Source organism: Astatotilapia calliptera, chromosome 23 (assembly GCF_964374335.1).
Source record: "Astatotilapia calliptera chromosome 23, fAstCal68.1, whole genome shotgun sequence".
In the NCBI taxonomy this organism is placed as follows: Eukaryota; Metazoa; Chordata; class Actinopteri; order Cichliformes; family Cichlidae; genus Astatotilapia; species Astatotilapia calliptera.
Genome location: NC_137443.1, coordinates 8,327,207 through 8,339,627, shown reverse-complemented (window position 1 = coordinate 8,339,627; position 12,421 = coordinate 8,327,207). Strand labels below are relative to the sequence as shown.

Genomic DNA, 12,421 nt, shown 5'->3' with positions numbered 1-12,421 from the left:
TTTGAAGACACTCAATATTTTATTTGACAGATTAATTTCCAGTTCACCAAAGTATTTTCTAGTCTGTTATCGAAGGAGTGTATATGAACATGTTTTCTGTCAGAGTGCGAACATGGCCATGAGCAGTGGTGTGTCCCTCCCACACAAAGCCACAATAGACTCCGGCAGTGAGCAGCCAGGGCGCTATTATAGCCCTAATCCTGCTCCTATTATACAGGCCAGAGAGAGAGCGAGAGACACAGAGAGGGAGGTAGAGCTGAAGATGAGGTCATCCCAAACAGCACACACCCAGGGTCACTGCCTCACTATAGAGGGGCAGAGATAAAGAGAGAGATGGAGCCGGACATGGTGCTGCAGAGAAAAGGCTTCCAGGAGATTGACAGTGGCAGATGCTAGGATAGGTGAATCGAGAGATGAGGTTTAAACCTGTGTGCAAGGTGTTAAAAAAAACCCTGACACATCACAGGGATGGTAAAGTAATTGGTTTATTGTATATGCATATGAAACCACACTACAACAGGAGCAGGAAACCATGATAAGGGCCTTTGTTGTAAAATAATGTTAATTCTAATCACAAATGAATAAAAGAATAAACTGTAGGAAAGTAAAAATACACGCTAATGGAATAAAACCAAAAAAATAATTAGAATCAGTACATAAATAAACAATAAATACCAAATAAATAAGTGAATAAATAAAACAACAATTTATGTAACCTATACCCAAACAAAATAAATAACTCTAATGCATTAACCCTGGCAATAAATTCATGGGACAATTAAGAATGTGTCTCCATGAAGATTTTCTTTTAAATCTTTTTTTTGCATTTTTTTTCATCCCTGCACCATAAATTTTCTGTTGCATCAGTAGCCCACAGTACCCGAGTCCACAGTGACCAGCTCTGTGGTGCTGCATGTTGTAGTAATATGAAAATGATCTGTGTTTTCACAGAGCAATGCTTTTTCCTTTTTTCTCTCTCTCTTTTTTTTTAACAGAGGTATTCCTTCTGCCCAAAAATAGCTTCCTAGTCTGAAGAACTGGACACAACCACACAAATCATGCCACACTTTTTTTTCTTTTTGCTTGCTGAAATGGGTTGCCTCTTTTTTCATTTGCAGTTGCTTGAGTTAAGCACACTACCATCCCCGTGTCTCTGTATGTAAAAACCCATTCTCGAGAGCACACAGCAAGTCTGTTAATGGCTGAAATTTGCCAATTCCAACTGGCAAAAGTACATTTCTTTTCTAAAACAAAAGGTCAATTTCCCCGCTATTCATTTAACACAATCACTGGAAGATATTCTTGTACATTCTTTAATCTATGATTATTAATCTTACAAAGAATACCAGGTCTTGGTGAGCTTAAACACTTTGGTAGGCAACTGTGAAATATTAGCTTAACTGCATGCCATGGATACTTTATCCAAGCCCATACCACTCCACATCCAACACCACTGCACTACTCAGACCTCTGCAGCTTTAGCAGCTTAATATAAAAAGAAAAGAAAAAAAGAAAAAACAACTACACTGAGCCTCAATCACTCACTTGCAAAGTACATTGCAAATATGTAATATTGCATAGATAACAATATCAGACACTATAATAGTTTTATTGCAAGATAAAGCTGTTTTTTAAAATCCATTTTCAGAGTACTGTTTGTCACCTGTTGCACTGATATCACCAGCAGAAGCTCTCAGGAAACTCTCAGTCAGTTTTTTGTGCAACCATGATTCACATTTAAGTAAATCTGAGCCTGTGAAGCAGCCCAGGGCTGAGTCTAACCCTATCAATTAACAGTCAGTTCCCCTTTAGTCATTCAAGGGTGGTTTTCACAGTTGTATGATCCCCAAAACAGCCTTCCAAAGTCTCTCTTCCATTTTCTCTTTCACACACACACACACACACACACACACACACACACACACACACACACACACACACACACACACACACACACACACACACACACACACACACACACACACACGCGTTCTTGTTTCTTCGCTCCAAGTCTGATTACTCATTATTGATTGCTCCACGCTGGCTTGTCTATTTTCTTTGTGCACCCCTGTGGATTAAACTCAGAGGAAGTAGTCAGGGGGCGGGGAAGGTGGGTTGCTGGTGTGGGTCGGCTGGGCGTCACCACCGGTACCATGGTTTGTGCTGAGCAACTTCTCATAGCGAGCCTTGTAGGCGTCTCTCTCCCTCAGCACTCGCGTCAGCTCGCACTGTAGCTGTTCCAACTGATGAGAAAGGAGTAGAAAGATTGTAATTTATCTGCGCTTCGCTGAGCTAAAGTGCAAAGATGCTCACTTGGAGTGCATTATTTATTCTATCTGCAGAGTGTGTCAGCAGTTATGTCAGATGCTGCATGTTTTTGCTGTCCTCACCTACTTTAAAACCAGAATTTCCCATTAAAAAGCTGGCTGATATTAATGATTAATGCCAGTGTAGAAAAAGAGGCAAAATCTCAGGTTTGACACTTATGAAAAGAAATTGAAGACTGTGTACCTGCTGGGTAAGCAAATGTTTCTCAGACTCCAGAGCGTGCCTGTGCTGTAAACGCTTGTAGCGGCAGGACTGGGCATAGCCTCGGTTCTTTAGCGTGCGGCGTTTCTGCTTCAAGCGCACCACCTCGTCCTTGCTCACTCCACGCAGGTGTCGGTTCAACTCGCGCACTGACAAGCTCACCAGCTGCTCATCAGAGAAACGCTCGTTTGCCCCGCACTGAGGAACAGATGGAGACGACACACATAAAGAATATGCTGTTTCTCACCATTAATTGGCAACAAGACACATGCAGGAAATTATGGGAGGGTGTGCAGGGTGTGAAGCTGGTTCTGGCAAAGCTTTAGATTCATATATGGCATGAATGGTGTACACATGATGTGTCAAACTGAGTGTGTGTGTGTGGTGTGTGAGCGTGCCTGGCTGTCAGGGGGCACATTCTGGCACCACATGTCTATAATCTGTCATGTAATCTGACTAAGTGTGGGAGACAGTTATCAGGATTACCCACAGCAATAATAGCAGATATTATCATAAGCTCACACTGTGTTCCATATAGAGATCCACCCAGACATCTTGATCAACCAGAACACAGATTACAAAGTTTATTTACCTTTTACATGCAGAGCAGAATATTCACAACTGAGTTATTAATAAGATATTAATGTAGTTTTAAGCAGAAATACTTATCGACAAACATTTTTCTTCCTGAGGACACCAATAACAGGCCGGCTGTATATACAGTTAATGAATGAAGGGATGCACCACCCATGAGCTTCTATGCCTTTGCTTCTATTTATTCCCCATTATTTGTAACGAAAACTGAGAAATTATTACAAAGTAATTAGAAAAAGTGGCTTAACTTTTTTTTTTTTTTTTTAGGTCTTTCAAGATTTAGTCACCACCAAACTGGCATCACATAACAATCTGCAACATTGAGCCAAAATCTTGGTGCATCCTTTATTGTAATAATGCAAATTTACAGTATACCTTTTAAAATACTAACATTTAGAGATTTACAGATGTCAGATTATAACTAAATTAAATTACAGAATACCTGCAGCTGCTAAACTGTTTTGGGAAAAAATGTTCCCAAATTTTCCCTTAGGTAAAGATTTATCTTCCCTTATTGTTGCCATGTGGAAAACAATCCTTAAAGTGATACTTCAGATAGACAAAGACATTAATAACCATGTTGTAATGGCCTAATCCTAATCCTTTGCTGGACCATCGCTCCCTCCTTCCGCCCAGCCTTTTAATGCGACTGTTTTCTCGCTTCACGTCTTTTCCCTCCAGGAATTTCTCATGGTTTACTGATTAACGCTTCCTGCTGAATATTATAATCATAATTAGGCCCTCTCTTCAATTCTGGATAGATTTGTACCTGATTGGTTTGTGGGTGGTGATGATGGTGATGGTTGCCATGCATGGGGTGGTGCGGGTGATGCTGATGATGGTGATGCTGGTGGTGATGCTGGTGGTGATGAAGGCGGCCCTGGGGGCTGAGGGGTTGGGGGTATGGAGCAGAAGCAGGGTTAGTGTTGGGGAGGGAGGGAGGGCCTGATGAGAGGAAGACGAGTGGGCGATGGCAGATGTCTGCTGCTTTGGCGCAGGAGATGTCACCTCCGCTGTCGCTGCTTGAGTCTCCCAGGTTGCTGCTTGAACTCTGAGAAAGACCTGGGAACTGAAAAGAGGAGGTGCAAATGATGAAGAGAGAGAGAAGTATAAAGTCAGTTGTTTAGTGGGTATATGTATAATGAATAATAACACTGACATAGCATAAGAAATTCTTACCTGTGAGCTAACAGCTGCTGCAGCTGAGTTCAGTAGAGCCTCCACAGCATCCTCACACCCCAGGAAGCCATTCACCTGCCCTCTCTCTCGGTCCCCTCTCTCTGGCACCCCTCCCAAGGCTCCCAGCAAAGTGGCGGGCCCCGTCACCTCACCTCCAAACTGTTGCTGCAGTGCGGCCAGCCAGATCAGGTCCTCCAGAGAGGCTGGGGTCGGACCTTGAGGGCCGCCATGGGCTGGACTGCCTTCCACGTTCCCCTGAGAGCCGGAGCTGATGTTGGAAGTGAGACTGTTGGGTATGGAGAGGGGAAAGGAGATGGAGGAGGATGATGAAGAGAGAGAAGAAGAGCCCGAAGGGGGTGGGTGGGCATCGCTGAATGTGGGCGAAGGTGGCAGTGAGTTGTAAGGGCTGGAGCTCAAGCTGGAGTCCTGTGGTGGGTGGCTGGTGTACGGAGAGCTGGAGGGGTCATGGGTACCAGATTTAGGGTACGCACATGGAGGAGGGAGCGGAGGAGTGTCAGATTTGACCTCAAACTTGAGAAGGTCAAAGTCGTTTAGGTATTCCATGGCCAAAGGGCTTGGGGGGAGAGAAGGCATGGGGAGGGAAGGAGAGGACATGATGTTTGTCGCTGCTGCTGCTGGCGGGAGCTTCAACAGGGTTTTTACGTGTGTCAGGATTGTTGAAAAGTCCAGTCCTCTGACTCAGTGCAGCTCATAGACAGCGGCAGCGGTGATGTCAGAAAGTCCACTGGTTGGTGAGTTTCTTTTGTGAGAAACTGTATGTCCCCTTTTCCTTGTCTCTGTTTCTTTTGTCCTGAAGAAACAAAAAGGGAAAAAAGGGTTTGGATGGAAGGGATAAGAGTAATGGGTGGTTGATGTTGTCTATAAAGAGCTGATAAGCTGTAATTAATGTTACTAATTTTGTGCAGCATAGATTTAGCACTCATAATTAATTAAAAGAAAGCTAAGAAATGATGCATCGAACCAGAAATATGTGTTTTTTATTTAACTTCACTCGTTCTTTTTCCTTATTAAAACTGGAAGCCTACATTACCCATAATAAAAGCTGACAATGATCTTTGAGGTGTGTTGTGTTGCAGGCCTTAGGCTGCAGAGGAGTGGTAAGCTCCTCCTACATCTACATCCAGATTATTTTCATTTGAACTTAATTTCCAGCCTTGAATTTAAATTAGATATTGCACTACTCCCAAGCTCTGTCAGCTCATTCATGAATACATCTAAAGACCCCCTTTAATTTAACCATTTCAGTTTGACTGAAATATATATATATATATATATATATATATATATATATATATATATATATATATATATATATATCAGTCAAACTGATTCTATCATGAAATGCCTTAAAAAAAAGGATCAGTTACAAATGGGTAAACATCAAGGTAGGCTGTGTTTGTATATTAACACACGAATCTGCAGCACACACCTCTTGCATCCCACACATGTAAGCAGTCTGTGTACATAAAAAACACAAAGTTTCGTGCACTTAAAAAGTGCATTTCCTCTCTTGTAATTATATCAGTACTGAGCGTCACATTTCTTCTTTTTAAGATCTCCTGGCTAAATGAAGAAACTGAATAAAATGTGCTGCCAGATGCCTTTTGACAACATCTTCTTCTGCATGTCAGGTTTTGCATTTGGAATACTTCCATGTAGAAATACTTTCCAGGTTGCTCAGGAAATGCAATATATCTAGAAACATCCGCTCGCTGAACTCATAAGCAGTTGAAGCAGAGGAATTCACAGGCTTAATCATTTTTGACAGAAAGATCCACAGGTCTCAGAGAGCAAATCCAATTATCGAGCACTTCAGACTTTAATCCAGAGGCCACGACTTTCTAAAATTCTATACAGCTGTAAATTTACTTTTAGCAAAAATTGATAACAAGTTAAAAGTAACATATCAAGATAGTAAAATGTGACCTTTTTTATGCATTTGCTGTCAAATTCATGTTCAAAAACTCGTTTTACACAAAAAAAGAGTTACATGACAATATTTTAGAGTAACTTATAGAAAGTCTGAGACGATAAATGAGTTAAATATTAACATAATAAGTCAAAACATTCAAAAACAAATGAAGAGGCTAAAAGTAGTGTCCTCACAATATAACTGAAAAGTTCAACACTTCCATTATGCTACAGGGGTAAGTGCATCAAAGAAAGCTGTAAGTGGTTTCCGCCAATACTAATTACACTCCTTCAGATGTAATAGTTGTTATTAATAAAATGAACACCTAATTAAAAAAGTCCACCTTTGACTAGTGCCTCTGCTTCACTGCTCATTACTTTCACCCCCTGTGGCTCAAAATGGATTGTAAAAGAAAGCAAACAGTGACAGGGCTCCATGGAGGCCTCAGTCTGGCTCCGGACCAGAGTTACAGCAAAAACACACACATGAGAGAAAAAAGTAGAGTGAAAGCAGGCCGAGATAAAGGCCCGGTGTGAGAGATGGTCAAACAGGCAAAGTGACTGAAAAGATCTTACCGTCGGTCATAGAGAAGAAGGATGGTTACGAGCTCTTGTCAACGTCCCCACTGAACACACACACAAACACAAATAATCGACTGACTGGTTGACTGACACGTTTGGAAAGAGACACAGAGGAAACAGCGTGTGTGTGCATGTGCGTGCGCATGTGAGTGTGTATAGTACTCTGCTACTGAGTGCCACTGCCCCCTTTCTTTCTGTCCACTCTGCTGCAAATCCCTGTTTGCAGCAATCCCCTCCTCTCTCTCTCTCTCTGTCTCTCCCCTCCACATCCCTCTCTCATAGTTCACAGGCATGTTCACGCTCTCTGGCAGTGTTTCCCCCGCTTCACTCTGTCACCCCATCCCATATTTTGTACTCCTTTTTCTTTTTCTCTTCTTGTTTTACACGTTTCTGTTTCCTTGCATACACCCCACACACATACCTCCAAATTCCCAACTCTCTCCTTTGATGCGACATATAATTTCTTGCAAAAGAAGCAAAAACACTTCATACATGCACCGCTTCCTTCATCAACTACATTTCAAAACTGTTGTTCTGCAAAACAAGTATCGCTGACACTTCATGAAAGTTTACTCAACTATCTCTGAATATTTATCTCTCGGACATAACAACTTTAACAATTGTGTTGCTGCAAGTTGGACTGTAGGCTCTGTGCTGCCTCACAGTGGATAGTCACATATCCTGAACTGAAAATGAGTCAAGAGCAGCTCTGCTTTAACGCTAAAATGCTGTTAAATATTGAACCTGTGAGTTGTTACAGTCAACCAGGTTAAAGACAAAGTTTTAAAAACTCTCTAACCCACAGACCCTGTCACTGTAACCACATAAGGTCAAATGAGTCTAAAACCATACACTTATTGTGTTGTTTTTCCATCTGATTGGTGCCTTTTTGTTCAAATGTTTCACTGCAATGGAAGATGCTTTGAAAAGAAGAAGCTGTAGAGTATTACTATTAAGGTCACTGGATGTTTACTCGAGACTCACAGATTATACAGGTAACACAAAAACAACAACAACCCACAGAAGAACAAAGAAAAATGGGGGAATTTATTGAAAAAAATTGTTTTAAATTACAGGATTTAGATAAAAATTGTGTTGCAGCAATTGGACACTGTCAATTTAAACCAGTGTCCAACGTACTTGTCAGCAGAGGTGCAATCTGCTCATGTACTGTGCTTTGGTTCAATTTCAAGGTACTTTTATCTTACTTGAATATATTCACTTTTTAAAATTCATCGTGGTAAATTTCCCAGAGAAAAAAAAAAAAATATATATATAACACAGGTTTTGAATATCTAAACCAGCTGGCTGTTGGTTTATTCTAACATGGTTTTATGTTGACAGTCTACAACATAAAGTAATTATATCCACTGATACAATACAATATCTATAATTTTTATAGTATTGCTTTTGTGCATTTGATGCCTAATATTTCTCATTATTTTCTCTGCATTATTGTAGGTCTCTGTCTTACAATATAAATTGCCTTGAGGTGACTGCTGTTGTGGTTTAGCTTTATATAAATAAAACTGAATTGAATGTTTTCTGGTGTAATTTCTATTACCACTGTTTAATATTAAATAAATACATACCAGCAGTGATTCACCCATTAAGCTCATCCCATTTATGGATTTATTCAAACAAAGTAATGAGTCTTAATTATGTATTGCCTACTGGCCCCAAAGGCAAACAGCACTTCTGTGCTTCATTATGTCTGGATTAATTTGTAGCAGTATAAGTTAATATCATTTTAAGCATAAAAGACTGATAATTTAGATGTATGACTGAAAATGTATCAGTGAACAATGATCTCACTAACTGGATATGTTTTCAGCTGGTAGATATTCATCTCTGTGGGTACAGACCCAAAACATTTCAACAAAGAGGTTCGTGATTTGAAATTAGCACCCCCCGCGTCGCCTTACTACCCTGCCTCTCACAGTTAGGATCAAAATCTGTGAACTAATGCTGTTTTTTTTTCTTCTTCCAAGCCATTTAAGTCTGCAAGGAAATGCACAACAAGCGTTTCTCGATGCTCCTTAAAAGCTAAACTTGTTAATCCCGAGTCTCTCAGTGTCTTAATAGCGTCTCGTTCAGGAATCAGTAAGTTAATAGTGCCTTCACAAATCTGATTTGGACTGTAAACAAAACCTTTATTGAAAGCAGACATGCTGACTCGTGGAAAAAAAAAAGCACAAGACTGATAAACAGTTTAGTATTTTACTATGTAATTAAAAAAATAAATCTTTAATAAGCAGAGATGTTACTGACAGCTAAATAAGATTTAATAGACATAGTAAAATAGAAAAGAATTTAAAGGTAAAAAGCTTCTGTTCTCTTCTTTCAGTTTCTGTTTCCTCTGCTCTCTACTTTAACCTCTCTATCTGGCCATCATTTGTGTTTCCGGGGAAAGCTTAGCAGCTAAACCAACAGGGCCTCCTGTGAGGGCGAGGGACAAAGAGAGGGAGAGACACAGAGGAACTTACCTCATACTTCATGACAAACACACAATCACTCCTCCTGCATCTACACACATTTATCTTTTAGCATCTCAGTGTGCCTTACACGCAGGTGTGACCTGAAGTTGATTCAAATGATTCACTGTTCGTTTGCTCTTTTATTTTAGAGGCAAAGGTAAGTTTTGAGGTCGTGTGATTAAGATAACGTAGTAGAGGTCGACCAGTATGTTGACTGGCTGGTGTTGTTTTATCACATTAAACACACAGTGACACAAAAGCTTTTTTCTTACATAGAGTAGTAGTAGTAGTAGCAAAAAGATTCTTGTAATAATTAGAAAATTATGTCATCATATATCAAAGAAGCTCTGACTCCTTGAAGCAGAGTAGCATCATATTTGAGCATATTGTATGCAAAGTCCAGCTGTAACTTGGTAACAAGTAGTTGGAACAAAAACAATGACTTTTCTTTTCATTACCATAATTTTTCCATATCATGTCTGGCATACTTTAATTAGAGTACGATGATATATTGAGCCAAACACAGAATCATTTTAATGCAAAACTGAAACCTCCACTTTCTGAAACCTCAAAAAGCTGATAAGCCAAAGCCCAGTAATAACAGAAGGTAAGAAAAAAAAAATTCAAACTAACAGAAAAAGTTAGGCACTGGGGACAAAGGCAAGAAACATGGGATTGCACATGAGGGGAAACAGATGATGAGAGAGGTAAATAAAAACTAAATATAGATGGCAGGCTGATTAGTTTACGAGACACAGCAAAGAGAAAGAAAAGAATAAAGACAGAAAGCAAAAAACACAACAATTCACAAAAGAAAACAAAGTACAACATGATGACATGATGTAGGGAAATAACTATAAAGACACACTCTTTGCAAAGCGTAGTCTGGATTTGATTTGCGGAGGAAATGTTTAGCTTAGCTTTGCCAGGCTAACTGTGATGACATCGTATCCTGTTTCCTGTCTTCATGTTAAGCTTACTGACTGCACGCTATGACTTAATATCATCCATGCCGATAAAAATATATTAGTCTTACAATATATTTAGAAAGAAAATACATCATGCACTATTACACTAACATTTCTTCACAACAGATAAAACTGGAAACACTCCCTTGCAGGATGCTTTTAGATGTAAATTGATGATCTGGCAGAAAAGACTCCGAAAACTTGAGCAGGCTATTGGCCCTGACCCCCTGAATGTGACACTGACCCCCCTATGAGCTCTTAACCCGGTTTCATAGCCTTCAGAATTACTACTTAGAGGCTCTGAAGGCCAACAGAGGACATGACTTGGACTATTTGGACTGTACTCCCCCCCTTACTTCCTTCACCACAGGAGCTACTGAGAAACTCAGGATGAGGCCAACTACAAACAGCAGGAGGAAACAACTTGTTGACAAAAAGCAGGAGACATGAGTAAGAGAATACAGACAGATAGGACGGAGGGAATGAGAGAGTGACTGATTTGAGGATAGACCTGGACTGTTAGGACAGATGGTGTTAGCTGGAGCACTGTAGGGTCCCAGTAACTCGGTCTTATCCCACAGATACATGTCCTAATCCTGACTAACTCTGCTACAAGCAACAGGCTTACCCGTCTCACCTCACAGGGGCTCCCTCCCTTGTCCTTTGTCTCCTTCACTCTTCATGCACACACGCAAACACACAGAAACAACACAGTACTCAAAAAAGATACGTGACCGGTTAAATGATGCCTGTAGGATAATCACATTGTGCCAAAGACACAAATGTTATATTATGCTTTATATTTCGTCCTGGTTTTACAACATCTACATGCACTAATTTTGACTTTTTTGACTGAAATTTTATTTGTAGTGGCTTCAAAAAGTAGTTTCTATATTAAAAGGATTGATGGCAAGTATTTTGGCTTTAACTTGAAAGCGACATTACAATTAATATACTACTAGGATGTATTCCAGTTCTCCTAATTTATAGCACAGGTATTGAGTTATTAGTGTGAATGCTTGAAAAGCATTCACAGTATTGTTGTTGTAATCTTTATTAGTGTGAATGCTTGAAAAGCATTCACAGTATTGTTATTCTAATCTTTATTATTAGTGTGAATGCTTGAAAAGCATTCACAGTATTGTTCTTCTAATCTTTATTATTATTAGTGTGAATGCTTGAAAAGCATTCACAGTATTGTTCTTCTAATCTTTATTATTATTAGTGTGAATGCTTGAAAAGCATTCACAGTATTGTTATTCGAATCTTTATTATTATTAGTGTGAATGCTTGAAAAGCATTCACAGTATTGTTATTCGAATCTTTATTATTATTATTATATTTTATTATTCTTCCGTACGTTTTTTGTAATCCTACTCCTTCAAAACCGTTCAACTTAGAAAAACCATTCAAACACCGTTAGATTCCTATTCTTTTGGACAACACTGCTTCTATTTTTCATATTTTTAACATTTATATTTTTAATTTTATTCAACTTTATTCAAGAAAAATTTATAATGTATTTCAATGGGGAGACCCTTCAAATCCTCATTCAACTTACTCATTTTTAAACTCTTACTACTTCCACATACATTGACATAGAGCCACCATTCAAACTTTAAAACGAAGACAAGACATTCAACTATTCAACTTGTATTTATCTTTTCAATATCTATTATACTTTTTCTTCAGTTCCAGTTTAAGTTTCATGATGTTTTTTCAGCCGTTTCAGAGTTTATAATGGGTGTGTATGGGACGGAATGTTGGGGCTAGAGTGAGGCAGCTCAACTGCTAGAGTGAGAGGAGCAAAAAAATTAATCTTAAAATATTTTTTAAAACTGCTGCTGTGTCCGCAGCGTTTGCTCTACAGGTATGATTTTACCCTCAAAACGTAGCCATGGCTGTCCTCTTTCATCCAATGTGTTTACTATTGTACTAGGTGTTATGGTTCTTTCATAAATGTCACCAATGCACAGCCTCCTCCCTCCAACTCTTCCATAGACTCTAATGTTAAAATGGCTCAGAAGGTTCGTTTGAAAATCAGAAGAGCATGGTGTCTTTCCACTGTCACCACGTCCATATAATAAGCTCCACAGGCATGAAAACTGAGAATTAGGTAGACTAGACATTGCTGTCGCTCACGGTGAAAGAATTTTGTCA

General features: G+C 39.5%; 1 protein-coding gene across 1 annotated transcript; it reads right to left on the bottom strand.

Moving 5' to 3' along the window:
• Positions 1–467: 467 nt before the first annotated feature.
• On the bottom strand, positions 468–6,969 carry nrl (neural retina leucine zipper). The gene is made up of 5 exons (XM_026160254.2): positions 6,811–6,969; positions 4,303–5,113; positions 3,893–4,192; positions 2,512–2,727; positions 468–2,243 (listed from the first exon to the last, which is right to left on the bottom strand). The coding sequence occupies exons 2-5, from the start codon at positions 4,915–4,917 to the stop codon at positions 2,082–2,084; spliced, it is 1,293 nt and encodes a 430-aa protein (XP_026016039.1). The 5' UTR covers positions 4,918–5,113; positions 6,811–6,969; the 3' UTR covers positions 468–2,081.
• Positions 6,970–12,421: the final 5,452 nt, after the last annotated feature.